Here is a 26,031-nt window from a genome sequence, read left to right as displayed (position 1 = left end):
AGAATACATTGCAAAGAGCTAGACTGTTGAAAGTTTTGAAGTACAGTGGTACTTTGGTTCTCAAACGCCTTGGTACTCAAACAACTTGGAACCCAAACACTGCAAACCCGGAAGTAAGTGTTCCAGTTTGCGAACCTTTTTTGGAAGCCAAATGTGCTCCATTTTGAGTGTTACGCTTCCGTTTTGAGTGTTACACAGAGGTCTGTCTGTTTTTGCTATTTATTTTGTGTTTTTTGGTAGCTCTTTTTGTTTTGTTTTTGTGACTGTAGAACACAGTTCAGCTACTGATTAATTGGTTGTGTGACTGCAGTACATTGTTTATTGCTTTCTTTTTATGGATCAGTGGTATAAAGGTAAAGGGACCCCTGACCATTAGGTCCAGTCGTGACCGACTCTGGGGTTGCGGCGCTCATCTCGCTTTATTGGCCGAGGGAGCCGGCGTACAGCTTCCGGGTCATGTGGCCAGCATGACTAAGCCGCTTCTGGCGAACCAGAGCAGCGCACAGAAACGCCGTTTACCTTCCCGCCGGAGTGGTACCTATTTATCTACTTGCACTTTGACGTGCTTTCGACCTGCTAGGTTGGCAGGAGCAGGGACCGAGCAATGGGAGCTCACCCCGTCACGGGGATTCAAACCACCGACCTTCTGATCAGCAAGTCCTAGGCTCTGTGGTTTAACCCACAGCGCCGCCCGCGTCCCTTATATCAGTGGTATAGTTAGATAGTAAAATTTATCTTAAATTGCTGTTTTAGTGGTTGTTTTTAAAAGTCTGGAACGGATTAATCCATTTTGCATTACTTTCTATGGCAAAGCGTGCCTTGGTTTTAGAATGGACTTCCGGCACGAATTCAGTTTGAGAACCAAAGTACCACTGTATAGGCTCTTGGATGCTGTAACAGTAGATTTTGTTCCATCAGTAGTGGGTTGGTGGAGTAGATTATTTTGGAAGTCTCTTCCAACTGCACAGTCCTCTAATTATTTTCAGGAGTGAATTGAATTGCAAATAAATAGCTTTCATAAGAATAGTTAGACAATTGTGAGCCTAGGTCTCAGTCTTAGTTTTTTCCTTTTGTCCCCTTTTTGTTGAAACCCAAGGTTGAGAATATGTCGAGCAAATATGAAGAAATGTATCTGAAAAACAAGGATATTGATGCCAGATTATTTTTAGAGAAAGATGAAACTTTGCAATATGATCGCACTGAATGGTAATTTTTTTAAAATTGCTTTTTTTTTGCATTGTAGTAAATTCTACTAATTCTTGAAGCAAAATGGAAACCTGGGGGGAATGTTTCTTAACTAATCTATCTTGAAGGATTTTTCCAATGATAAATGAGTTAAGAGCTGTAAAATTCTATGCTATGTGAGAATAAATAATAAGGCTTTAAAACCGCTGCTTTAGAATATGGCTTCTATGGATAATAATACATGTATGAGTTCTTTCTAATCATCCTCCTTCTCCCAAAATGTCCTGTCATTTTCCCACTTGCTTTAATTAATACGTTTAGAGCTGAGATTCTCAAATACTGATAATGAGCTTCTCTTCACTGGGCTGTCATCATGGACAGCCGGAGGCCTGACAGCCGGAGAAACATCAGCTGGAGGCCTGATGTTTCTTTCTTGGAGATGCAGCTGGAGTCTGTCATGGCAGCAAGTGAGCGCTCCATCCCTGTGTGCCCAAGGAAACTGGCCTTTTCCCAGCACTGGCCAGCAGGGGAAAGCCTTCCCTCCCCCTGCGGACGGATTGCTTGAGGTCCCACCTGGCTTGACCTTCGGGGGAGTTAAGGCTTTCAAAAGATTTCATGTCGTTGACACACTTTTTAGATATGCATCATTTTGCAACACAGTAATTGGGACGCGGGTGGCGCTGTGGGTAAAAGCCTCAGCACCTAGGGCTTGCCGATCGAAAGGTTGGCGGTTCGAATCCCCGCGGCGGGGTGCGCTCCCGTTGCTCGGTCCCAGCGCCTGCCAACCTAGCAGTTCGAAAGCACCCCCGGGTGCAAGTAGATAAATAGGGACCGCTTACAAGCGGGAAGGTAAACAGCGTTCCGTGTGCTGCGCTGGCTCGCCAGATGCAGCTTTGTCACGCTGGCCACGTGACCCGGAAGTGTTTCCGGACAGCGCTGGCCCCCGGCCTCTTAAGTGAGATGGGCGCACAACCCCAGAGTCTGTCAAGACTGGCCCATACGGGCAGGGGTACCTTTACCTTTACCTTTTAATTGAGTTTTACTAGGAAACCGGAGGTTAAACTAAGCCATTTCCAGCCCCAGGAGGAAAGTGGGAGCATTTGCATGACATACCTACACAGCCAACACACTAACGTGTCACGACACACAGTTTGTAGCTCTGCTACAAGTGGAAAGGCCACTTTTTAAGAAATCTTCCCTGGGTCCCGAAGACTTAAATAACTATCACCAAGTTGCAAATGTCCCCTTCCTAGGCAAGGTTTTTGAGCAGGCAGTTGCTAATCAGCTCCAGGCTCTCTTGGAAGAGACTGGTTTTCTAGATCCATGTCAGTTGAAGTTTAGGCCTTGTTTTGGCATGGAAACTGCCTCTCCCGTCTCTTGGGGAGTGCAACCCGTCCATCCATCCATCCATCCCTTCATCCAGGGCAGTTTACAATATAAAAAGACAAAAATACACACCGTAATAACAGACAATAACACCCCACCACACACATACACTCACAGTTTAAAAGGGCATAGATTAGATAAATTAGATGAAGGCCTGGGAGAAGAGGAACATTTTTACCTGGCACCTAAAGGTGTCTAATGAAGGTGTCACACAAACCTCCCTGGGGAGAGCCTTCCACAAACAGGGAGCCACCTCTTCACTGGAGCAGAAGTGAGCAAACCACAAGCTCTTGTATGATTCAATGAAACCATGGCTTCATATCCTGGCTTGTTTGGATATATCCTGGTTTGGATATTTCCTGGATATTTCCTGGTTTTGTGCAAAGATCAAAGTGCTCATTCATACCTACCTACCAAGCCAAGAGTTTGTTGTCCAAATGCAGGCATCTTGGCTGGAATACATCGGGCTTTTATGCAGACAAGTTAACATTTTTCTCATGTTAAGTTTACAGTTGGAGAGAACACCAACCAAGAATAACCCAGGTTATGATCCTCCTGTTGTACTTCCGCAGACCCCAGTTCGGTAAGAATAATTGTCCTAATTTTGAATTTAGTTGAAAAGGTTTAGAAAATTATTTCTACGGGTACAGGAAATACGGTGAGTTTATTTGAAATTCTGTTTGTCCTGCAAGTGCTTCAATTCTGATTTAATGCTTCTGCATAAAAAAGCATTTGCAAAGTCCCTACAGACAGGCTGAATGGTATCACTGGTCTTTCCATCAAAACCAGCCTTCAGCTCACAAAAATAGACCGTAGTCAATGTCTTCTGGCTGACAACTTCTCTCCACAGTTAGAATGCGTGTCAACATTGCATGGTTTTAATCAGTTCAGCCACTGCTCCCCAGAAGCTTAATCAGAACTTCCATAGCTGCTGCAAAATTAAGTTCATAGATCGTATGAAATGTTGCTGAGGATACTAGTGATATGAATGCAAGGAAGTACCAGCCCTGTTTTTAATAATGTTCCAAAGGAGGTTATTTTTGGTAGTTGTGTTCAGCTGATCAAATCTTGGCTTACTAACCTCTGGGTCAGTAAATTCTGTGGAACACCTCGCTACCAGGAAAATACCAAACTCTGCCTCCATCTGCTGCCATTTGGTGACTTCTGCCTCTGCAGCACCATTTTGTGATTGATGAATTTCAGTGAGTTAGTGTGTCCTGGAGGTAGACTTTTTGAGAAGCCCTCTTTTAATCTTTCCTCATGCAGGAGTTGCTCCAGCCCCCTGATCATTTGGGTGGCTCTACTCTGAAACTTGCCCAGATCTACAGTATCCACATTGAGCTGAGGCATTTTCATATTAGCAGATCTATTTTAGATCCCTTTTCTAGTATGATCCCTAGGATGGATTTTGGTGGGGACAAAGCACAACGCATTACTTAATGCTGCCCTTTTTGTTTTATTTATATTATTGTGATTTTATTGTTATATTGCTTTATTTATCACTTTAATCTCCTGGTCATAATAGGCATTATATACTGTAACTAATTTAATTAATAAATAATGCCCTTGCACACAAGCTAGGAAGCTATGGTTAATGACTTCCAAACAAACTTGAATATAAAGGGATAGTTTGATATTGGCTGCATATCTTGGTTTGTTTAGAAGCCATTAACCATAGTTTCCAGTGTTGATGTAACAGGAAACTATTGTCACAGCGCTGTCAGACAAGAATGTCCAGAGTGAGGAATTAACTCTTTATTGTCAAAAGTACACTTGCAAGTTAGGGGAAGGCAGGTCTATCAGTCCACGCCTCAGCTGCTACAAGGTGTGCACCCGATGAGGCAGTTGCCGCAACAGAGAGTCCTGGCCCCCAACCTCAGCTTATGTATCTTCCCGATCTGAGCTGTGTGCAAGCAGGTGCAGACTCTGCCTGTGTGAACCTGCTTCTGCTCCTCCCTCTGCAGTCCTCTTCTGGACCTGGGGAGCAGGGGAGCTGGGGGCAGGAGGAAGAAGTGTGGAAGCCCTGGGCTCTCCACCAGCCTCTTCCTTCTCTGCCTACATGCTCCCTCAGATCACTGATCCCTTCTTCCAAGTCAGTCCCAATCCCCCTTCTCCCAGTGCCCACTCTTCAGCGTCTAGCCAATCCCAACAACTACAATTTCTCCTGCTTTCCAGGTACCTTCCCTGCTGTTGGAAGGAAGAACTAAGCATGCAGGTGTAGGAAACCTGTTCATATTGCTGTTCGTTATGTAGATATTTGATGTCCAGATGTGGCTGATGTATCATTTTATGTGGTGATTTTTTTTCTGCTCAAAGGCAGTTTCTTCATTTCAGAAAATAGTAATAAAAATACTTTCCCCCTCTGTAGTGCTGCGATGAATACTATCCAACAGTTAATGATGATTTTAAACTCTGCAAGTGATAAACCATCAGATAACCTTATCTCCTATTTTAACGTAAGTACCATCACTTTAACCAAAGGGACTGGTTTGAATGCAGTATAAAAAAATCAGAATTTAATGTTATTTTATGCTTCACAAATGTTTCATGCTCTAACATGCCCTTTTCATGCTACTTCCCCACCCCGGCTTCAGGTAGTATAGCCCTATTTATCTCCAGGTCTCCAGAGGCGGAGCTAGCTGTGCCCCCGGGGGCAGGGCGAACTGCCTGCGGGGGTGCGTGGCGCAGTGATGTCCCCCCCAGGGATGACACCCAGGGCGGGCCGCACTCACCGCACCCCCCTTCCTCTGCCAGTGCCAGTCTCTATACCTTTTTCTAACTCAGAATATTCTAAAGTAGTAGAAGGAATAGATGATAACTTTTAAGCATCATATTAAAGCTCTACTAAATATCCTAGTACGTTTGTTTTGCCAGCAATGTAACTTTAATTCCTTGGCAGGACATACAGATTTGGGTAAGAGAGGAATGGGGCTGGGGTAGTGGTTGTTCCCAGAGATGATAGAATGATCCCATCACAAGCACGCTTGCTAAGTAGACTTTAATGTCTTTTGAATAATGGAGAGGCATTTGTGAATCTAGATATTGTAGTGAGAAAACCCTTTTTTGCAGTGTTTTATTTAGAACCTCCTTGTTAGGTGGTAGTCTCCTGAATTGTGGTAAAGTAATTGGGTGTACGTATTTAGACTTTTGAGGATTTCATAGAAGCCTTTTTTGCTGCCAGGAAAGATATTAGCCCATTTTCCGCTCTCAAACTTCTTTGTTGGTTGGCTTCCTTCCTTCCTTCCTCCCTTCCTCCCTCCCTCCCTCCCTTCCTTCCTTCCTCTCTCTCTCTCTCTCTCTCTCTCTCTCTCTCTCTCTCTCTCTCTCTTTCTCTCCCCCTCTCTTTGTCCCTCTCCCTCTCTCCCTGACCTCCCAGATTTCTCACTGAAAATCAGTTCTTCATGACATAGTAATTCCATTAAGCATGAGCACTAGCAGAGGATAGTTCTTGTTTATCCAATATATTATATCTGTTCATCTAAGGGGAAGCTTCCCCCATCTCATTACAGAACTGCACTGCAAATCCTATGCAAAGCATATTGGAAAGAACAGAAAACCTGAGCCGTGTCTTCAGAGAGAAATTTGCTGAAGCAGTTGGGCAAGGATGTGCTGAAATTGGATCACAGGTGGGGTTCTCCGTGGCTGTGCAGGCATCATTCCAGGCTGCATTTGAATGCACCTTCAAACTGCCCTTCTTGCAGGACTCAAGGAGGCTCTGCGGCTGCTGCTGGTCCTCACAGTCCAAATGTAGAAGTGCTTTTGCTTTTGCTCTTTACACACAGCTGAGATAGACCAGTGCCTGGCCTATGCCAGCTGTGCTGATTTAATTTCTCCCGGACCCGTCCCACTCTCTGGACTGTACATTTGGTATCCAGCAGGAAGCTTCTACCTGAATATCCCGGGGCTGGGGTGGTGCGGAGTGTACACTCTAGTCTGGACAGTACAGTTTACTGCAATTATGAAGCTAAAGTTGTTTTCCAGAGGCAAACTCATGACTTTTCATTTCAGATTCTTTCTTGATGTATCGTTTGCTTCTAATTCTGTGACTAGGAATGGATATTATGCAAAAATATTACATTAGACTTAGTGAGCCATACAAGCCCATGCAGAGCTTGCTTGAGTCTTGTTACAATAAAGTTATGAACTCAGACAAAAAAGCAGCTGTTCCCTGGAGGGCCCCCGCTTACCTCTGCAAGGTCTGGGGCAAGTGGTGTACCTGGTTGCCCCCCCCCCCATACAGGCCTGGAGCCATAAGCTTGGGTTGAGTTGCAGGACCGTAATGTCTTGCCAGGAGGCATCTAGCACCCTTTCTCCTGAGAGTTTGCTTTGATTTCCAAATAGTGCGTTCCAAAAAAACCATGCAACAAAAACATTTGTTGGGGATGGATTTCTACAAATATCCTAGTCTTGGATATGCCCTTTTCTTCTTTTCTGGGGTGTGCATGTGTCTGATGTAGTAGAGCAGTTCTCTCTAAATGGCCACATCAAACCCATTAATCACAAATAAACTGAAGTGTATTACAGAAGGTCATTCTCTTAAAGCAAAGTATTGTTACAACTTATTACATCAGCTTTTAAATTGTTTTTCCCCTAGAGGTATAGGCTTGGTGTACGGTTATACTACAGGGTGATGGAAGCCATCTTAAAGTCGGTAGGTGTTCAAATTACAGAATTTTAAATATTTATATCCCCTTTATAATGGGCTAAAATATATCTTCATTTATCCATTTATCTTAGGAAGAAAAACGCCTATCAATTCATAATTTTAGGTATGTTTGGCAAACCTACTTCAAAGTTATATTTTAAATACATCTAAAAAATGTTAATGTTGAAATGCTGAAAGACTGTCTTTTTTCTCTTTCTTATAGCAAACTTTTGAATAACAACATCTTTCATACATCTCTGTTGGCCTGTGCTCTTGAAGTTGTCATAGCTACTTATGGCAGTAAGTTGTATATCTATGCCATATTACGGAAGGGGCTGTTTCATCCATAGTGATCAGTCATGATCCTTCCCCCCTCCCTCACCTTTCCCCACACAGCCAAGACTTCCCTAGACTTCCCTAGTATTTACTTTGTTTCACCTAATGCTGGTAAGAGTCCATTGTGGTGTTTTGTGTGTGAATTTTATCCTTGCGACAATGCTTTTAATATCAAATTTTTAAAACTGAGTTATTTACATTTGAAATACTGATTACTACATTATTTGCAAAAGGAACACCAGACAGATTAATGCCAGAAGGCTTGGGGGGGGGGGTTTAATGTACCCAATTTCCTAAACTTTTATAAAATTGCCACCTTTTGTATAGCATTCCTTCCCCAGTCTCAAGTTAACAGACTTCCAGTTTACTTCAGAAACACTGAACCATTAGGGTGTGTGGAATTTTTCAGATTCCTTAGAATGAGAGGTGCTGAAACACGGCTTGGGAATTCCAAAGATATTTCAGTTAAATTAATATAATTTAGTTTTGCTTGGTAAGTAAAATGTGTGTAAAATTGCGGGTGGCGCTGTGGGTTAAACCACAGAGCCTAGGACTTGCCGATCAGAAGGTCAGGAGTTTGAATCCCCGCAACAGGGTGAGCTCCCGTTGCTCAGTCCCAGCTCCTGCCAACCTAGCAGTTCAAAAGCATGTCAAAGTGCAAGTAGATAAATAGGTATTGCACGGGGGGAAGATAAACGGCGTTTCTGTACACTGCTCTGGTTCACCAGAAGCAGCTTAGTCATGCTGGCCACATGACCCGGAAGCTGTACGCCGGCTCCCTTGGCCAATAAAGCGAGATGAGCACTGCAACCCCAGAGTCGGTCAAGACTGGACTTAACTGTCAGGGGTCCCTTTACCTTTTACATAAAAAATGATTGCCAAGTACTTGCAATAATATTCTATATTAAACTTATTAATAATAATTAATATCATTTGGCATTGTGCTATATTTTCAGAAGGTAAAATTAAAATTCTTAGATTTTCTGAAAACAGTAAATGTAGACTTACCAAGCTAAATGTGGTCCAGTTACCAAAAAATAGCAGATTTGAATTCCTCACATCCCACAATTATTTTTAAGACCAGACCCCTCACTGAATCCCCCCCAAATAAGTTTAACCCCTTAAAATGACATGCTCTAGAACCATAGTTCGTGTGCGAATTTGTTGTCTGATCTCAGATCTTAAATGCTGGAGCAAAACCTGTTTTCCACAGGACTTCCTTGGATCTGGAACTTTGAGAATAGGGACATGATAAAGAGCACATCTCAGTGTGTAGGAACAATTTATTGAGGATTGTGTTATTCAACAAAAGAATAATCAGTTGTGTTCTCTTTAGCCTCAAGGAATGCTTCACAAAGTGAAAGTATGAATATGGAAACAGATTTATCTTTCCCATGGATTATCAACATATTTGACTTAAAGGCCTTTGACTTATACAAGGTTATAGAAAGCTTCATTAAAGCAGAACCAAACTTGACAAGAGAGATGATAAAACACCTGGAATGCTGTGAACACCGTATAATGGAATCCCTGGCATGGCAGTCAGTAAGTTGTCTTCTCCATTCAAATACTAGCAAGGTCTAAACCTGCTTAGCTTGTGACTTCAGGCAACATCAGGTGTGTTCAGGGGTCTATGGCTTTAGGCACTGGTAAGTTGCTTTCTAAACATAAAAACGTAGTGTATGACAGGAGTATGGATACATAAAATATATGTTATTTAAGAAATACCACCATTTTATCTCTCTGTCCTATATTTGCACTTGTCTGTCATCTCACTGGCAATGTAGTGTGCATGCCCTCTCAAGTTAAAGCCCAAGAACCCCTTTGGCCAACCTGGTGCCCAAGGCTCGTTGGCTTACAGTTGGGTGAGGGGAGCAGCCCCTGGCACTAGTGGTGGTTAGAACTCCAAAGGGTGGGGTGGGGACATTGTGTGCCTGGCTTCTGACACCAAGCGCTAATTCTTGCCAGATGGGTAGCGGGGAGGTACAGGGATCTCAGTTTCATGCAGGCACAGCAGAATAACCAATCTGGTCGTCCTGCTGCCGCCCCCACACCATGTGGATCTCCCTGTGCCTTGCCCACTCCCTCTTGGTACGCAGCAGCCCCATCTTCACCAACCTCCTGGTTGCTTCTGCTAAGTGACCTCTTCTCCGGGGGGCGGGGTGAGGGGGAAGAGGAGGCTGCTCTGGGCAGCCACTCCTGGCCATCAGTTGGGCTGGGCGATACCAGCTTTTCAACATTACGGTATATCGCCAGCCAAACATTGCAGTTTGGTGATATTCCACGATGTTGAAAAAACAAGCTGCATTGGCCTCTTCCCATGAGGCACCTGTGAAACTGCCCCAGCTCTCGCCTTAGGAACTGTGGCGGTTTCACCCAGGCGCTCACAGGCTGGAAAATTGCAGCTTGTTTGCGCAGCTCAGCTGGGAATTGAGAAGGTTCCCCCTCCCCAGCTGAGTCAGCCCTGGTGCTCCCCCTGCTCCCCTAAGCTGAACAGTTTCACGGAGCCCCCACCCCGTCTCTGGGTCATGGGAGCTCATTTAAGTGCTTGGCAGTTGGTTGCTGCTGTGCTTATAGCACCACCCGGCTCCAGTTCATTCTCCACAAAACTTTGATATAGATAGGAACTGTGGAAAGGCTTTCTGCCTCAACTACAGCGTTTCTTTGTGGTCACACACCATTCTAAGTTGATGGAATATTTCTTTGACTTCTATTAGTTTGTTAAACCACAGAGCCTAGAGCTTGCCGATCAGAAGGCCGGCTGTTCGAATCCCCGCGACGGGGTGAGCTCCCATTGCTCGGTCCCTGCTCCTGCCCACCTAGCAGTTCGAAAGCACGTCCAAGTGCAAGTAGATAAATAGGTACTGCTCCAGCGGGAAGGGAAACGGCGTTTCCGTGCGCTGCTCTGGTTCGCCAGAAGCGGCTTAGTCATGCTGGCCACATGACCCGGAAGCTGTACGCCAGCTCCCTCGGCCAATAAAGCGAGATGAGCACTGCAACCCCAGAGTCGGCCACGACTGGACCTGATGGTCAGGGGTCCCTTTAATAATAATAATAATAATAATAATTTTTATTTATACCCCGCCCTCCCCAGCCAAGGCCGGGCTCAGAGCGGCTTACAAGCAATAATAAAAACAAGTTGAATGATTACAACTTAAAAACAAAATTAAAATACAGTATTAAAATATTGAAACATTAAAATATTAAAATGTAGCCTCATCGCAGGAGGAGAAGGAAAAGAAAAAAGAAAGAGAGTGTGCTCTTTACCGGCGTGCTCTGGTCCATGGGGTCACGAAGAGTCGGACACAACTAAACGACTAAACAACATTAGTTTGTGACTTCTTGCACATATTATATGGTTTTCGTTTATGAATTAAGAAACAATTGATCGTTTCATCAGTATTGCCAATACATTATTAGTCCACGAGTTGCCTTTTGTTGATCAGATCATCCGGCTGAGGTCAGGGCAGCTGCACACTCCGCAGTCAAGCGGCTTAAAGATCCCTCTGCATCATAGGAGGGCAGATTGCGATGGCGGTTTCACTCCGCTTTATATCGCTGGTGAAACTGCTACTGCTCCCGAGTCCCTCTGCTAGCAGCGCCACTGGAGGAAGGAAATCCAGCAGAGGGACCCAGGAACAGCTGCAGTTTCACCATCAGTATACCGCTGAGTGAAGCCGACACCACGGTCTGCTCCTCCTCCTGGTCCTGGGCAATAGATTGATATGTCGCCCAGGCCTAGCCATCAGTCCCACCTTCCCTAGAGCAGCGAAAGTGGCAGGACTCCTTTCCCCTCTCTGTGTTGCTTCCAGATGGGCCTTCTCTTCAGGAAATATGAATTTTTGTTGTTGAGATGGGCTGCTTCACAGTTGGTTATTTCGCAGTAGGGTGGGGAGCAAAATGAAATTCTATTAAAATCATTACCGATAGAAGAAATTAGGACTGTTATTCTTAAAATTAGTTCCTGTAAAGCACTGGGGCCAGATGGTTTTCCTGTGGGTGGTACGATGCATATCTAGATTTCTTGCCCGCTAAGCTTCTTTCTGTTTATGAAAATGCCTTTGAGGCAGGTACCCTGTCAACTTCAGTGTCAATGTATGAAGCACATATTTCTCTGAAACCTGGCAGAGTGCACACTAATGGTGAAAATATAGACCAATCTCTTTAATTATGTTGGTGTTAAAATGCCGGCAGCAATTCTGGCTAATATCTTGATCAGTGATTTCAACAGTGTGTTTCATTCAGCAGAGAGCTGACCATCTAAGATGGGAAACCAATTTAGTGGCTATATATAGTCTTTGAATGGGCCTGGCTGCACTTACTTCTTTGGGTGCTATAAAAGCATTTGACAAAGGATATTGGCAGTTTGTGTTTGTTACTTTGGAAAAGTTTGGATTTCCTCAAGAACTTATAAAATGGATTAGAATTTTATACCAACCTCCTAAATCTTAAGTAAGGACAAATGGAATTGTTTTTGATCTGTTATTTGGAGAAAGTTACAAGTCAGTGTTCTCCCCTGTCTCTAATGATATTTCCAAGCCTACAATTCTGTGTTTCTGTTACGTATCAGTCCACATTTATCCAATGTTGTAGAGCATTGAGTTAACAAAAGTTGCTTACAGGATTATCTTCATCCCCCCAAAATAAAAACAGAACCTGTTCTGTAGAATATTACCTATACTGTATTGTTTAAGTTGGCTTCTCTTGGCTGCAAAATTATTCTGCCCAGTAGATGTCAGGCTTTTCCATCTTACACTGTATAGTTTCAGGCATGAAAAACACACTCTTTCTCTCTTCCTTTGTAGACATTACAGCTAACCTTGGTTGTATCCTTCCTTCTCCACATGGCAGATGCGACACAGCTGTGATACCTTACATCTAGCTTTCACTTGCTTTCTCCTTTACTGACTGTTTCTTTGATCTTTTCTATTATTATTTTTTCTACAACAAACAAGTTCTTTGCACAAGGCTTCCCTGGGAGCCTCACGGCTGGGAATGAATTTGGCCTTACATTGTTTTTCACTGCCCTCTTGGATTGCATACCACCCCTCACCCTCCACTGTCCTTGGCTTGAGAGCTTTGGGATATGAAAAAGTATTAGTTTCTTTCTTTTTTAAACTTGGGGTTGCGTAACTGGCTGTGCTGGTGAGACACTCTGTCTCGTCCTTAAACAAAGGGGCATGCCATTAAGAATGAAGCTTCTTGCAAATGGACATGTTCTGGGAAGTTCCTATGAAGCTATTAAATTAGCCATGGTGAAAAAATCATGATGGTTTGGTAGATGAGCATGTTGCAATAAAATTCTCATAACTGCAGTCTTGGTATCTTTTGATAAATATTCTGGATCATAGCATAGCTTGCAAATGGAAAATAAAACTGCGGCCCTGAAATAAAAGTCAGTATTAAAATGTGTGTGTGTTAGTGGTACATGATTCAGAACGTGGAGGCCACTAGTAACGTACATACATTTTAATCAAATGTCAACAACTCTTTGCGCAGGAGGGAAAGGCTAAGCAGGAGAAGAAATACTGTTCTGTTGGGCACCGGGCACCTGTGGGAAGCATCACTTGGTCATTTCCCACATCCACTCTTTCCTGAGAGATGTTAGCAAACCTTGCAGCTTGAGTGAATTAGATTGGAATAATCACTTAAAATTTCTGGAGTTCAGAGTCTTTTTTCACTCAGGAACTTTTTACAGTGGAGAGGAATAGCAGTCATTTTGTTTGAAGAGAACAACAAAATGGCTCAGCATTTAGGGATGGAGTTAACTTACAAACAAACCATGTCCTCATGTGGTTTAAAACCACACATGCACTAGCTACTAACTCAAGAGAAGGAAATGTATTTGCTTTTCTCCAACAAGGGGAAGTCTAAAAGGAAGCATGTGCTAATAGCCACTGATTTAGTGTACTCTGCACACCTCCAGAAGGCACTGCCAGACTCTCTCTCTTGCCCAGTTGTCCTGTCTGAGGGTAAAGGCTGGAGGGGAAGAAGGTGTAACTTCCAGCTGCCTTTGCTATTCTGGCCTCACATGTGTGAAGTACCAGATGGTGGCTGGCAAAACCAAACTTCACTGAGCTAACTGTAATCGTTGTAATAGCAGGCTGTGTATTTGTAGCATACATTCTGAAATACTTCTATTTCTCAGCTTCGCTCTAAAAACATTTACAAACAGTTATTGTACCCAGAGCACTGTTTTCTGTTGAGGCCAATTAACAGAGCTTTCTCAATGGAAGTACACAGTGTAAACAGCAAACTATTTGCATTACATGGATGAATTCGTAGAACGACTATCACAGGGCTAAATTATCAACATTTCCCCTCCTCTGCCTACATAATGCAAGGGAGGATTTATGGCAAATTTACTTTCAGTTTCAGTGAACCAGAAATTGTGTTTTAAAATAAACGATTACCTGCTAACAAACCAACTTTATGCCATGAATTACACGAAGCTGCTTTCTTTGTTTACTAGCTTGCTGATTTATATGAACCTAACAGTTTGCTCCAGCTTGCTGTGACTCAAGCTCCATTTGTCCTCTGTTCAGCATGTAAAAATAAATTCCGAACCAAAGCAGCAAGTTCCTTGACTAGCAGAAGCATACATTTCAAGCAACATTAATCTGTACACTCCAAGTGTAATTAAATGTTGTTTGCAAAGAAGTGAAGACTAACCTGGATAATTAATTTAGCATTAGATCACTTGTGATCAGACCACTCCCCGTCACAAGGATCAGTCCTTTTGTGTCTGGGGGGTCTTACAATAGGTAGGATTATTGTAGGTATTAATCTTCACAAGATTCTTTGAGCCTCTGGTGTACACAAATTTGCTACAAGAACATTGACAATAAATGGGATTGATAATCTTGCCAAGTTAGGTTTTAAACTTGCAGTGCAGCCAGTGTTATGGTACGGTGACCTTTTCTGATGTACAAAATAGAAAAAATAATGCAAGGTGTGTGAGAATCCCTTTTCATGTTCGTTATTGCAATAGGGATAATATTTGAAGCTTTTTCTCATTAGAACATAATTTATAAATTGTGAGAGGCTAGTTTTAAATAATTGCTTTAATCAATATAATCTTAATTGTTCTATGTACAAACATACAAGCAACTCCTTATACAAAGAAACAAAATACCTACAGATTTTTTTAAAGGTTCATTCTGTCTCTCCCATTCTCTCGTGTCCATTTATATTGCAGATTCACTGTCAAATATTCTTGTTTTTATGGTCTGGAGGCCATGTTGAACGAATTTGTCAGAACCCTTAGTTTCAGGGAATCTATTATCGTATCTTCTAGTCGACCAGCTCTTCATTTTTATTGAATTTTGAATAGTCTCTGAAGTAAAATAATAAACTATGGGGTCAAAGCAACAGTTTGAAACTGCAATACATAGAGTGATTGGATACATAGTCCTGACAGCAGCAACTACTGAACAATTAATCCACGTTTGTGTTCTGATCAGGGAATAGAGTATTAGGGTAATGTTATATGGCACAAAACAGAAACAGAAAATCAGCAAATGAACAAAAATCATTTTAAGGACTTTTTTTTTGCTTAATTTATTCCGACTTAGTGTAACTGGCTTATTTAAAGTTCTTAAAACCATTGTAGAGCAAGTAACATTCAATATCAGTGGAATTAAAAACCCTACAATTTCAATGAAAATTATAATCCTTGAAAGATAGGTTTTCCAAATTTTTTCAGAAAAGTTTTCAAAGCATGTCATTTGGGGGAGTCCTTCCATGGTGACATGAACATTGGTGGATTGGAAAAAGCTTGCTGGGATGCTTCCTCCTATCACAGTTATCCAGACCGCAGCGCAGATGATCTTGGCATTTCTTCTTGTTCGAATAGCCTTAGATCGAAAGGGGTGAACGATAGCTAAAAAACGGTCAATGCTTATGCTAGTCAGAAAGAAAATGCTTCCGTACATGTTTATATAGAAGAGTGTGACCGAAATCCTGCAAAGTATGTCTCCAAATGGCCAGTCTTTGGATGCAAAGTAATAAATCCTGAAGGGCAAGGTGAAAACGAAAAGTAGGTCTGATATTGCTAAGTTAAGCATGTAAGTGGTTGTTTCGTTTCGTACTTTCAATACGCAGGTGAAAATGTATATAGCAACGCAATTGGATATTAAGCCAAGAACAAATACCATACTAAACATGCATCCGTACAACGTATACTTGAAGGAGTCTTCAGCAGAACAGTTAGAGCTTAGCATTGTCATGCAATGAACTGCTAAAACTAGCTGCTGCTTCTTCAGTCAAGCCGTACCTTGTATTTTGGTGTAGTCTCCGTGAAATCCTCAGATGGTGCGTAAAACCAGTCCTTGAGTGATTTCATGTGGGTCCAGCTTGACTTTGAAACTTCACAGCTGAATTTCAGTATTCAACAGAGAAGATACCATTCTGCTGGTCACTGGCAAATAATTATTTTCTTCCAAATGCCGTAGTAGTTCTGGATGAGAGGGAGCATCTCCTCATCCACAGTGAAGGTGTAATTAAGCTTAACTTCTTCACATATTTCTGTAGAGGTTGATCCGTCCTGTGGTGCTGTAGAAAGCACTTCAGATAAATCCGTTTAAAAGTTACTTTCCGAGTTACGTGGGAACAGACTTCCTTGTGTTAGCACTATGCTGGCATTTTTCTTTCCTTCGTGCCGTTGAGTAAGTTCTGACCCCACAGGGTAGAAAGCAAGCCAGCGAATAAAATTCCTAAGCAAGTATTTTCTTGCTGATCTTAAGCTCTCCCCACAGCTGCCAATTAAATGGTGTCTTTGCTTGTTCAGAGAAGGCAAACTAAAGAGCACGCAAGCCCAGGCCCCACCCCTGCTTACTCAGCTTGCTAAATGACATGGCAGGAAGAGAAGGCTGGGACTCAGAAAGGAAGGGTTCAACTGCAAATTCTTTAGCAAAAGTCTTTTTTTTAACCTTCCATGCCAGAAATATATTTGAACTGAGAGCCATGCAAACTTGACTACCTGGCTCAGAGTGGCAGATCAAAACCTTATTAATACTTTTAAAAGTTAGGTGTGCCTTAGGAAGTATAATTAAGTAAGCAGTTTTTAGTTACATTTCATTTTTATTTCTATGGCTGCCTACCATTTTAATTCATCATTCTGTTGATTGATCTGTTATTAGGTTTAAATATAAGTGAATTTCCATTTTAAATGCTCAGTGTAGGTGTTGGGGGACATTGCAAGAAATGTAAGAACTTGCAGAGTTGCTTAGAAGTCATCTTTAATGTTTTCTTTTTCAATTCTCTGTTATAGTAACTCAAAAATCAAAATAGTCATTTTCTCTCTCTATTTTTAGATTACACTGAAATGCCATATCTTTTTTTACCTCTTGACAGTAAAGTGAATCACAGCGTTTCCTTTCAGAGGAAACGCCCAATAGTAGAGAAATGAAACAGAAAGCGCTGTATTCCTCTAGTCTAAGGTGTCCAGCTGTTCCACAGGCTTTCAGGCCCTTGCTACCAGAGAATGCATTCATAAATGAATCAGGACAGCATAGGTAACCCTCCGCAATCCAAAGTGCAAAGTAAGCATTAGAAGATAGTTTAGAAAGCATCCACTTTTGAGAAGAGATCACTCTGAGGTTCTGGTCCTAAAGACAAGTTGTCAGTGCTTGATAGAACACAGTTACAAAGCTACATAAATGTAAAAAGGTAAAGGTAAAGGTACCCCTGCCCGTACGGGCCAGTCGTGTCCGACCCTAGGGTTGTGCACCCATCTCACTTAAGAGGCCGGGAGCCAGCGCTGTCCGAAGACACTTCCGGGTCACGTGGCCAGCGTGACGAAGCTGCTCTGGTGAGCCGGCACCAGCGCAGCACACGGAAACACCGTTTACCTTCCCGCTATAAAGCGGTCCCTATTTATCTACTTGCACTTGGGGGTGCTTTCGAACTGCTAGGTGGGCAGGAGCTGGGACTGAAAGACGGGAGCTCACCCCGCCGCAGGGATTCGAACTGCCAACCATGCAATCGGCAAGCCCTAGGCGCTGAGGTTTTACCCACAGCGCCACCCGCGTCCCTTACATAAATGTATGTTACTACAATATGCAATGGACCTTTAGAAAGCATTTTCCCATTGTGAACTCAACCATCGCTTAAATACCTTTCTCACCACTATGTATGTACGCGTCTCCTAAATTAATGGATGGTTTGACAAGTATAGAAATGCTCATAATAGACAAATATCTCTGCTGCTTTGCACCCTAATTTCAAGTACGATTTCTTGGGAAATGATTCCTGTTTCTTGGATATGTCAACTCTAAAAAGGGCATGTGTGGAAGGCTGGCTAAATTTAACCCTATATATGTTACTGTGATTTTAATATGCTGTGTTAATCTTCCAGTGAAATTAATCTTGGGCGACTCTAAAAACAGATTGCATTAGTGAAAATTGGTGATGAATATTTGAATGGAATGTTTAATAAGACCAACCTCATCAGTATTATCCTTCCAGTGTAATTTAGCAGCAACTGTTCTACAGACTTCAGCAAAGAAGTGGGACTGCAGAGCTTCTCCATAGGCTAACCTACGAGGCCAGCAACTTTTGGCTCTTCCGCTCTTTGAATTTTTTCCATTCCAGCTGGTCAATACAATAATTCTGTAACTTAGAAGTAGTGCCTGAGTTTGCTTTCTTCCCCCTCCTTACCAATGCCTGTTTCTTTTGTGTCATAATTTATGGCAGGAACTGAGTTTTCATTATTTATTTAGTAAATTTATGTCCCAATCTTCCTCCCAGACAAGCCCAGGGTGGCAAACCACAAAATTGAACTCTACAACAGCCTATTTAGAAACACCTAAAAGCAACCCCAAACCTTCACAGTTGCTAATTTCAAGGCTGTCAACCATCTAATGGCAAGGTGATAAAAAGTGTTTTTAAATTTCTTCTAAAAATCTGTGATAGACACACCTCACCAGGGAGGTCATTATGCACTACAGAGAAGGTCATGCCATGGGTCAGTCCAGCTGGACAACAACCAGAGGTGGCACCACCAAGAGGGCCTCCCCTGCCAACCATGGGGCCCAAGATGGTTGGTTTTGGGGAAGTCCTTTAAGTACTTGGTCCCAAACCATTTGGCTTTGTATGCTAGGACTAGCACCTTGAATTGGACTAGTGTGGAGCCTGGTGGCTGGTGGCTCCATCGGGCTGCCCCATTTATCAGCCTGGCAGCCACATTCTGTACTAGCTGTGTCTTCAGTGGCAGCCCCACCTGGAGCGCATTGCAGTCTCAATGGGAGACCCCTAGACCATGAGCACCAGAGGTCAACCTGTCTCGGTCCAGGAGTGGCTAGAGCTGGCAAACCAGCCTGAGCTGGGCCTAAGCACTCCCAGCCACAGAAGACTCAAGTGACAAGTTGGAACCCTGAACTACTAATAGTAGCAAACTATTTTGAAAGCATTTTTTCAGCTGAAGAGGGGTGCAAAAAATGGTTTAAATTGTGTTCTTGGTCCTTCTAATCCTACTTCCATTACTCCTCGTTGGTGTGAAGAGAGTAAGAATGTCCTCAAAACACAGGACTTAGTGATGTACCTTTTTAAAAACAACAACAACAAACTTTGGGGGATTTTGACTTGTATCCTAAGATAAATTTCTGAAGTAAGTGCCTTAAGCTAAGTTCGTGGAAAGACAGTTCATCTTTCCTTCTGTGAACTGCCTTAATGGTGTAATCTTTTGTGCCTACTCAGAAGGAAATGCCAGAGAGTTCTGTGGGATTTATTGCCACGTAAATATGCCTATGATTGCAATCTTAAGACTATCCCCGCTGACCTTTGAGTGAGCCCCCCCTTGACTTTTTTTTATGGGTGGACATTCATAGACTGATTGCGCTGTCCACTTGTGCTGTGTGAGAGACAGACAAGGGCTTGCATTTCAGCATCAGAAAAATGTAAAGTATGCAAAATATAATGATCATTTATTCCTTTTTGTATTTTCTTCCGGAACCTAATTGGGAAGACTATTCCTGATGTTCTCAGCTGACATCCCAAGGCTTTTATTTCAGTAGGAATTGTTTGATTTAGAGGACAGAATAATATTCAGTCTTGTTTTTTGTGGCCAAGCTACCTTGGGAACTGAACGTTTCTTTTAAAATTGTCAACAATTTGGCAATCTTACTTGCAAGCGTAGGCAGTGGTAACTTAAAGTGCATTGTTAGGATTCTTTTTGTCTTTTGAAAGGACTTCATGGGTTAGAAGAGTGAAGAAGAGGGGCATGCAAGTAAGATATGGGTTTTCCTCCTCCACTTACTAATCTGTAGTTTCCTTATCTATTAACTCTGGCTATATTTACCTAACTGAGCTGAGGCTTACAGGTTGACTCAAGTGGAACTCTGAACTGGACTACTTTGCAGTCAAATGTTTTCCTGTAACAGAAGGTTTTGCAAAAATATCCCATAACTTAAACAATTTCTTTAAAATAAATCATGTTTAAAATAATGTGTAATTTGGTACCCTAAAGTGTCACTTAAAAGCTTTGAAAAGGAATTTAAGATAATGAAGTTTACACAAAAACCCCATCAAGGAATATTTTCTGTACTGTAGTTAGAATTGCATACATAGAATGGGTGTACAAAGTCCAGTTTTGTGGGTGTGATAGTGGACTCTACATTATTCCTCTGAAAGGCTTTTCTACAAACTGCAAAAGGTCTCTGGTTGAGTCCCTTTTGTCTCTAGGTAGCTGAGAGGGTTTCTGTCTGCAACCCTTGGTGGAATTATTTACTTACTTCACTAAATACTTCAGCTTTATTAGTCGGAAGTACATCATATTTCAATGGAAGTTACTTCCAGGTAACATTAGAGGCTGCATGAAGAGGCAGCACTTTCACTGTTGAGCCTCTCTGACTGCTACAGAAAGAGGCTGCGTTGCCCATTCTGAGTCACAGGCCAGGGTCTCGCCATCATGAAATGAGCCTGGCTTGTGATTTCCTTTCAGAAGTTCCTGCTTCAAACACGAGGAACTTGAACAGTTCCTCGTTTAACAGGAAGTTAATGGTGTGTTTTAAAATAGCTAAAACATTGAGCCCGGTTCTTTTCAGACACAGCATTCTTCTGTATTTGTCACATACTGGTTACCTACATTGAACCGTCAGTCCACCATTACAAGGAAATAAAGAATTGTTTGAAAATAGTTTTTAGTATTTACCTGTCTTGGTTCTTAACTGAAAGGTTGGAAGGGAGCAGCTTGAGAAAACTGGAATGCTTCCGGTAATTCTGTATTTCTGATGGGCAGCCAGACCAGTTAGAGTTTAGCGAAATCGCCAAATTCTATCAGGTTCCACATTCATACGGGTATTGTTCTAGCCAAAGGCCATGACAAACCTGTAGCAATAATACAGAACATACAGCCATAATAGAAGCCAACATCTGTGATGAAAGAGAGAAGATACCTGAGACACAAACAAGATTAAATCTAGGTTGATTTCAGATCAACCCCCCCAATCACCCAAACAACATACATCTATTTTATCTAAAGCGTTTTTCCTGATTTGTTTTGCAGCTCGTGCATAGACAGCTGCTCTGTGTATTACAAAGCTATTATTGTCACTCAAACTCAACCGTTGCTGCTGAGGCGCACCTGCTTGCTTATGCAAATAATGATTTCAGAAAGCGATATAAGGGCGAGGCTAACAGATAAGGAGTGATTTCTTCCACCTGAGATTACAATCTAAATACATGCCTACTATTGTAGTAGACTTTTTCTTTTCTCGTTATTTTCAGCTATTTAAAAACTCAAGAGAACTCCAGTACAGTAACTAATCAGATTCTTATGTTGCTGGCTTTTGTTTTAGGATTCACCATTATTTGAACTCATAAAGCAGTCTAAGGAGCGAGGGGGGCAGCCTGACCAATCTGACTCTCCCAACTGTTTCACTCAGCCTCTTCAGCATAACCACACTGCTGCAGACCTGTAAGTAAAATTACAGACAGAGTCCTATGAGAATATAAAGATACTCACTTGGTCCATTGACTCTTTGCCTACTCTGACTGGAAGCAAGTCATCTGCTCCATTTAAGTTCACAGACGTAGGCAGTGATCACATATGAGATAGCATCTCCATGGGGTCCCCACAAGGAGCACCTTTTCCCAACTGAACTGGCCAACCTGCCACTACTGTTCGGAGATGGAGACCGTCCGACCAAGGGGTTCCACACATTGGCAACCTTGAGATTGCATTATTGCAGCGGTAGGGCATGTTGAATTTTTAAACTTTCAAAGTTCAAAATTGAGGAGTGCTAAAAAGTTGTAATGGGACGTGGGTGGTGCTGTGGGTTAAACCACAGAGCCTAGGGCTTGCCAATCAGAAGGTCGGCGGTTCGAATCCTGGCAACAGGGTGAGCTCCTGTTGCTCGGTCCTTGCTCCTGCCAAGCTAGCAGTTCAAAAGCACATCAAAGTGCAAGTAGATAAATAGGTGCCGCTCTGGCAGGAAGGTAAACGGCGTTTCCATGTGCTGCTCTGGTTCGTCAGAAGTGGCTTAGTCATGCTGGCCACATGACTGTACGCCGGCTCCCTCAGCCAATAAAGCGAGATGAGCGCTGCAACCCCAGAGTCGGGCACGACTGGACCTAAGGTCAGGGGTCCCTTTACCTTTACTTAAAAAGTTGTAACGTGACTTGGGAATTCAAAAGATATGTTGGTTAAATTAATATAATTTAGTTTTGCTCAGTAAGTAAAATGTGTGTAAAATTGCATAGAAATAATAAAAATGACTGCCAAGTGCTTGCAGTTACAGGTGAGATCCAGGGTACCTTATTGTATTGTGAAAGAGCTTTAATACAATTTTATGGAGAGAGAGAGAAAGAGAGAGTCCCTCACTTGTTCTGTTAGTGCCTCATTGGCCCAGGGAGTTGGTTCTCTGAGAGCCTCCCTTGAGCAATGTCTCCAGGGCTTCCTCTGTCTTCAGGCAGGAGGAAGGAAGCTCCTCCAGTTGCATCAGTCCAGGGTGTCTGTCTGGCCTCAGTGCCCACCCACATGTCAAAGATTTCTTGGAGAAGCTACACTTCTTTCTCCACTAAGAGTACACAGATCCCCTACATGGCAGTTACACACAATACTCAACACTTTCACCATGGGTGTAGCCAGGATTGGGGGGCAGACATTATTGGGGGGGGGGAGCAGAACTGAGTTATCTGTGACACAATCTGTCAGTCAGTTAGTTAGTTATTTTTATTTATTTGCTTGACTGGGGGGGCTGCCTCTCCGGCTATGACCATGTAGTCACTTTGTGAAACTGCTCTGCTTCTGTCCTTCAAGACACCTTTTCTGAGTGCTATGCCATTGGCATAAGGAGCGTCTGCATTCAGTGTAGCACCTTAAAGTGTAGCACCTTAAAGACCAACTAAGTTAGTTCTTGGTATGAGCTTTTCGTATGCATGCACACGAAAGCTCATACCAAGAACTAACTTAGTTGGTCTTTAAGGTGCTACTGGAAGGAATTTTTTCTGCTTTGACTATGGCAGACCAACACGGCTACCTATCTGTAACTGCATTCAGTGTGTTATCCATCAGTAAAGATCTGGCGAGAGCCAGTGTGGTGTAGTGGTTAAGAGTGGTAGTCTCGTAATCTGGTGAACCAGGTTTGCGTCTCCGCTCCTCCACATGCAGCTGCTGGGTGACCTTGGGCCAGTCACACTTCTCTGAAGTCTCTCAGCCCCACTCACCTCACAGAGTTTGTTGTGGGGGAGGAAGGGAAAGGAGAATGTTAGCCGCTTTGAGACTCCTTAAAGGGATATCAAATCCAAACTCCTCCTCTTCTTCTTCTATGTACAGTCCACAGCGACTGTAACTCTAAGGATCTGCTTCAAGATAATAATAGTAATAATATATTCCTGTTTTCCACAGAGAACAGGAGTCAGTGCTGCCTTCTTGATGTCTCCATGCTCTCTCTCCTGAGCAGGCATGGGGCACCTTAGATGTCTGTAGAACTCTGTGCACGCACACAGGCACACAATCATTTCACATTTTCATCCTCGCTCCGAGGCAGAGGCCTTGAAGGGGCTGCTTGGGAAGCCGTGGTGTGCCAGGCTCCTTATCTCGGGCCTCCTGTGGGGCTCACAGCACATTCCACAAAGCAGCAGCTGCAACTGCAGCCTTCATTACCAATACCGCTATTCAGGACATTTCCAGGGCAGCTCTCTGGGGCTCCAGTGCCCACATTTATGAGACACTACAGAGTGGATCTACATGCATCAGTTGTGGTGGTCTTTGTTTGTCTGCCTCAGGGAGTGGTGTTTTGATTCCCACCCTATGTCCCTACAGGCCCTGGTACATTGCACAGTCGCATTTTGCTAGGAAAATGGAACACTGACCATGCACTCACCAAATGGTACTTACCATGCAAAGGGCCCAACTTGAATAAAATTTTGGGAGACTCAGGGAAGCCCCGCCCTGCATAACTGATCACAAGACATGGTGCACGCACACCATTTGAATAGTGATGCCCGTCAACTTTGGGGGAGCCTATCCCCCTCACATATTTTATGGGGGGGCTGAAGGGACCTTGGCCCCTAGGAGTTGGCTCCCAAGTTACTGTGAATGCAACTTCCCAGCAGAATAAGTGTGATAACCACCAGCAGACCCTGCATACAAACTGCTCCAAGCCTCATGCAGCAATCACTGAAGGATGGGGCATTCCTACCCTCAACAGAGTTACATTAGAGGCCCTGTTTTCTGACTAGTTTTTCCATGCTATATTCTGCATATGTATTATTTCCACATGTTATCTGTGATCTTGGAGGAGCTTCCATCTATGTTTGGGTGTGACAGTAAGCCTGGGGAGAGGCAATGGAGGAAGTGATGAAGTTTAGCCTGGAGCAAGTGGGCGGATATAGTTAGCCCCAAGTGGGCTCACTCGCTTATTCTGTGAGAAATGTCCCATTCATGGTTAGCACCCAGTGTTCCATTCTTGTCGATTTTGTGTTGTTTCCATAGGTACCTGTCCCCAACAAAATCTCCCAAGAAAAAGGTGTCTTCCGCTTCAGTATATCCTCCTCCAGATGGTCCGCACGCATTGGCAAACCATCCTCAAAAACCTTATAAATCTACTTCTCTCTCACTGTTTTACAAAAAAGGTTGGTGTGTGTGTGTGTGTGTGAGAGAGACACATTTTTATTTTCAGGCAGTGGGCAGAATCCACTGCGACAGGATTCCACCTTTCTCTCCCTCCCCTGACTGCCACCTTTGCACCCCAAAAAGCCGCTCCAGAAGGTCTTCCTTCCATGAGCTTGTAAAGGGCTGCAAGGGGAGAGCAAGAGAGCGGCAGGAGTAGAATTCTGTTCTGCTCACACAAGGGCAGCAGCAATGGCTGCCTCACTTGGATCATCCAGAGAAGCGGACACGGAGCAATGGATCCAAACTACAAGAAAGAAGATTCCACCTAAACATTAGGAAGAACTTCCTGACAGTAAGAGCTGTTCGACAGTGGGATTTGCTGCCAAGGAGTGTGGTGGAGTCTCCTTCTTTGGAGGTCTTTAAGCAGAGGCTTGACAACCATATGTCAGGAGTGCTCTGATGGTGTTTCCTGCTTGGCAGGGGGTTGGACTCGATGGCCCTTGTGGTCTATTCCAACTCTATGATTCTATGATCTGTATTCCATTACAGACGTCATCAAGAGAATGCCGTCAGGAGCAGGGAGGGGAGGGAATGAGTTTCAGTCCTGCACATTTGAGGAAGATTGGCAATTCATAATAATGGAGAAATAAATACTGTTGCTTGCAAAGAACTGCATGCAGTGTTCTGCGGATCTTTTGGCTGCAGCAACTTGTGTTCCTCAAAGCTTCCTGAGTGAAAGGATGTGGTAGATGGGTAACTCCTATCAGTAAGCAGAAATTCTTTTTGTTTATGCAGTGGGCACTCATGATGCAAGCATATATATTTGGGAACTGCAGAACACTGATCCTTATCTCTCTTTTATTTCAGTTTAAAAATAGTCCCGATGGATATTTATCTTTTAGCATTCTTTTATCAAAAGGATGCTATTGTAGTGCAGTAAATTTTGAATCATCTTGTGGCTAGTGCAAACAGGACAGAACTCCTATAGCAGAATATTAATACATTAGAATAGATTTAAAGGTTATCAAAGAAAGAAACTGAGCAAGAATCAAAGTTAATGTATGTTAAAATAACTTTATTATTCAGATTCATACAATATCTTAGGCTTCACTTGTCACCATTAAGATCAGTAGCATAACAAACAGCAACAAGGAAAGGCTCAGCAAACTATTAGGGAGACTGTTTTTATGTAAACAAAATCTAATGGAAAATATCTTAAGATCTCTTGAGCAAAAACGTTCTACACAGTATCAGTTAATCAGAATTTGAAACTTGCATAAGAGGTTCTTCTTCACCGAACCTTATCAGCAAATCTCACCATTTATTAAAAACTGAGCAGCTTTCTTTTTCATTTAGAAAGAAATGGAATAAAGACTTCGTTCAAGATATAGACTGGATATCAATATTTAAACATACTCCAACA

The 26,031-nt window shown here is 42.9% G+C and overlaps 2 protein-coding genes across 8 annotated transcripts in view; one reads left to right on the top strand and one right to left on the bottom strand.

The window, feature by feature from the left end:
- RB1 (RB transcriptional corepressor 1) overlaps positions 1–26,031 on the top strand; it is a 55,311-nt gene that overhangs the window by 17,632 nt on the left and 11,648 nt on the right. For 4 of the 7 annotated variants that reach the window (XM_077918942.1, XM_028703810.2, XM_028703818.2 and 1 more), the window contains 10 exons: positions 1,097–1,206; positions 3,077–3,154; positions 4,940–5,027; positions 6,081–6,197; positions 7,166–7,222; positions 7,309–7,340; positions 7,440–7,516; positions 8,889–9,097; positions 21,349–21,467; positions 24,489–24,628. In XM_077918942.1, coding sequence (XP_077775068.1) covers positions 1,097–1,206; positions 3,077–3,154; positions 4,940–5,027; positions 6,081–6,197; positions 7,166–7,222; positions 7,309–7,340; positions 7,440–7,516; positions 8,889–9,097; positions 21,349–21,467; positions 24,489–24,628 — 1,027 coding nt within the window. Of the gene's footprint in view, positions 1–1,096; positions 1,207–3,076; positions 3,155–4,939; positions 5,028–6,080; positions 6,198–7,165; positions 7,223–7,308; positions 7,341–7,439; positions 7,517–8,888; positions 9,098–21,348; positions 21,468–24,488; positions 24,629–26,031 lie in introns of those variants that run through there. The other 3 variants (XR_013390658.1, XM_077918961.1, XM_077918964.1) reach the window with 3 other exon arrangements.
- On the bottom strand, positions 14,599–16,961 carry LPAR6 (lysophosphatidic acid receptor 6). Its single transcript, XM_028703962.2, has one exon. It carries the CDS (start codon positions 15,778–15,780, stop codon positions 14,740–14,742), a length of 1,041 nt encoding a protein of 346 aa, XP_028559795.2. The 5' UTR covers positions 15,781–16,961; the 3' UTR covers positions 14,599–14,739.

This window comes from Podarcis muralis, chromosome 1 (genome assembly GCF_964188315.1).
Source record: "Podarcis muralis chromosome 1, rPodMur119.hap1.1, whole genome shotgun sequence".
In the NCBI taxonomy this organism is placed as follows: Eukaryota; Metazoa; Chordata; class Lepidosauria; order Squamata; family Lacertidae; genus Podarcis; species Podarcis muralis.
Note: the sequence above shows the minus strand (reverse complement) of the source record. Positions and strands in the feature narration are given on the sequence as shown.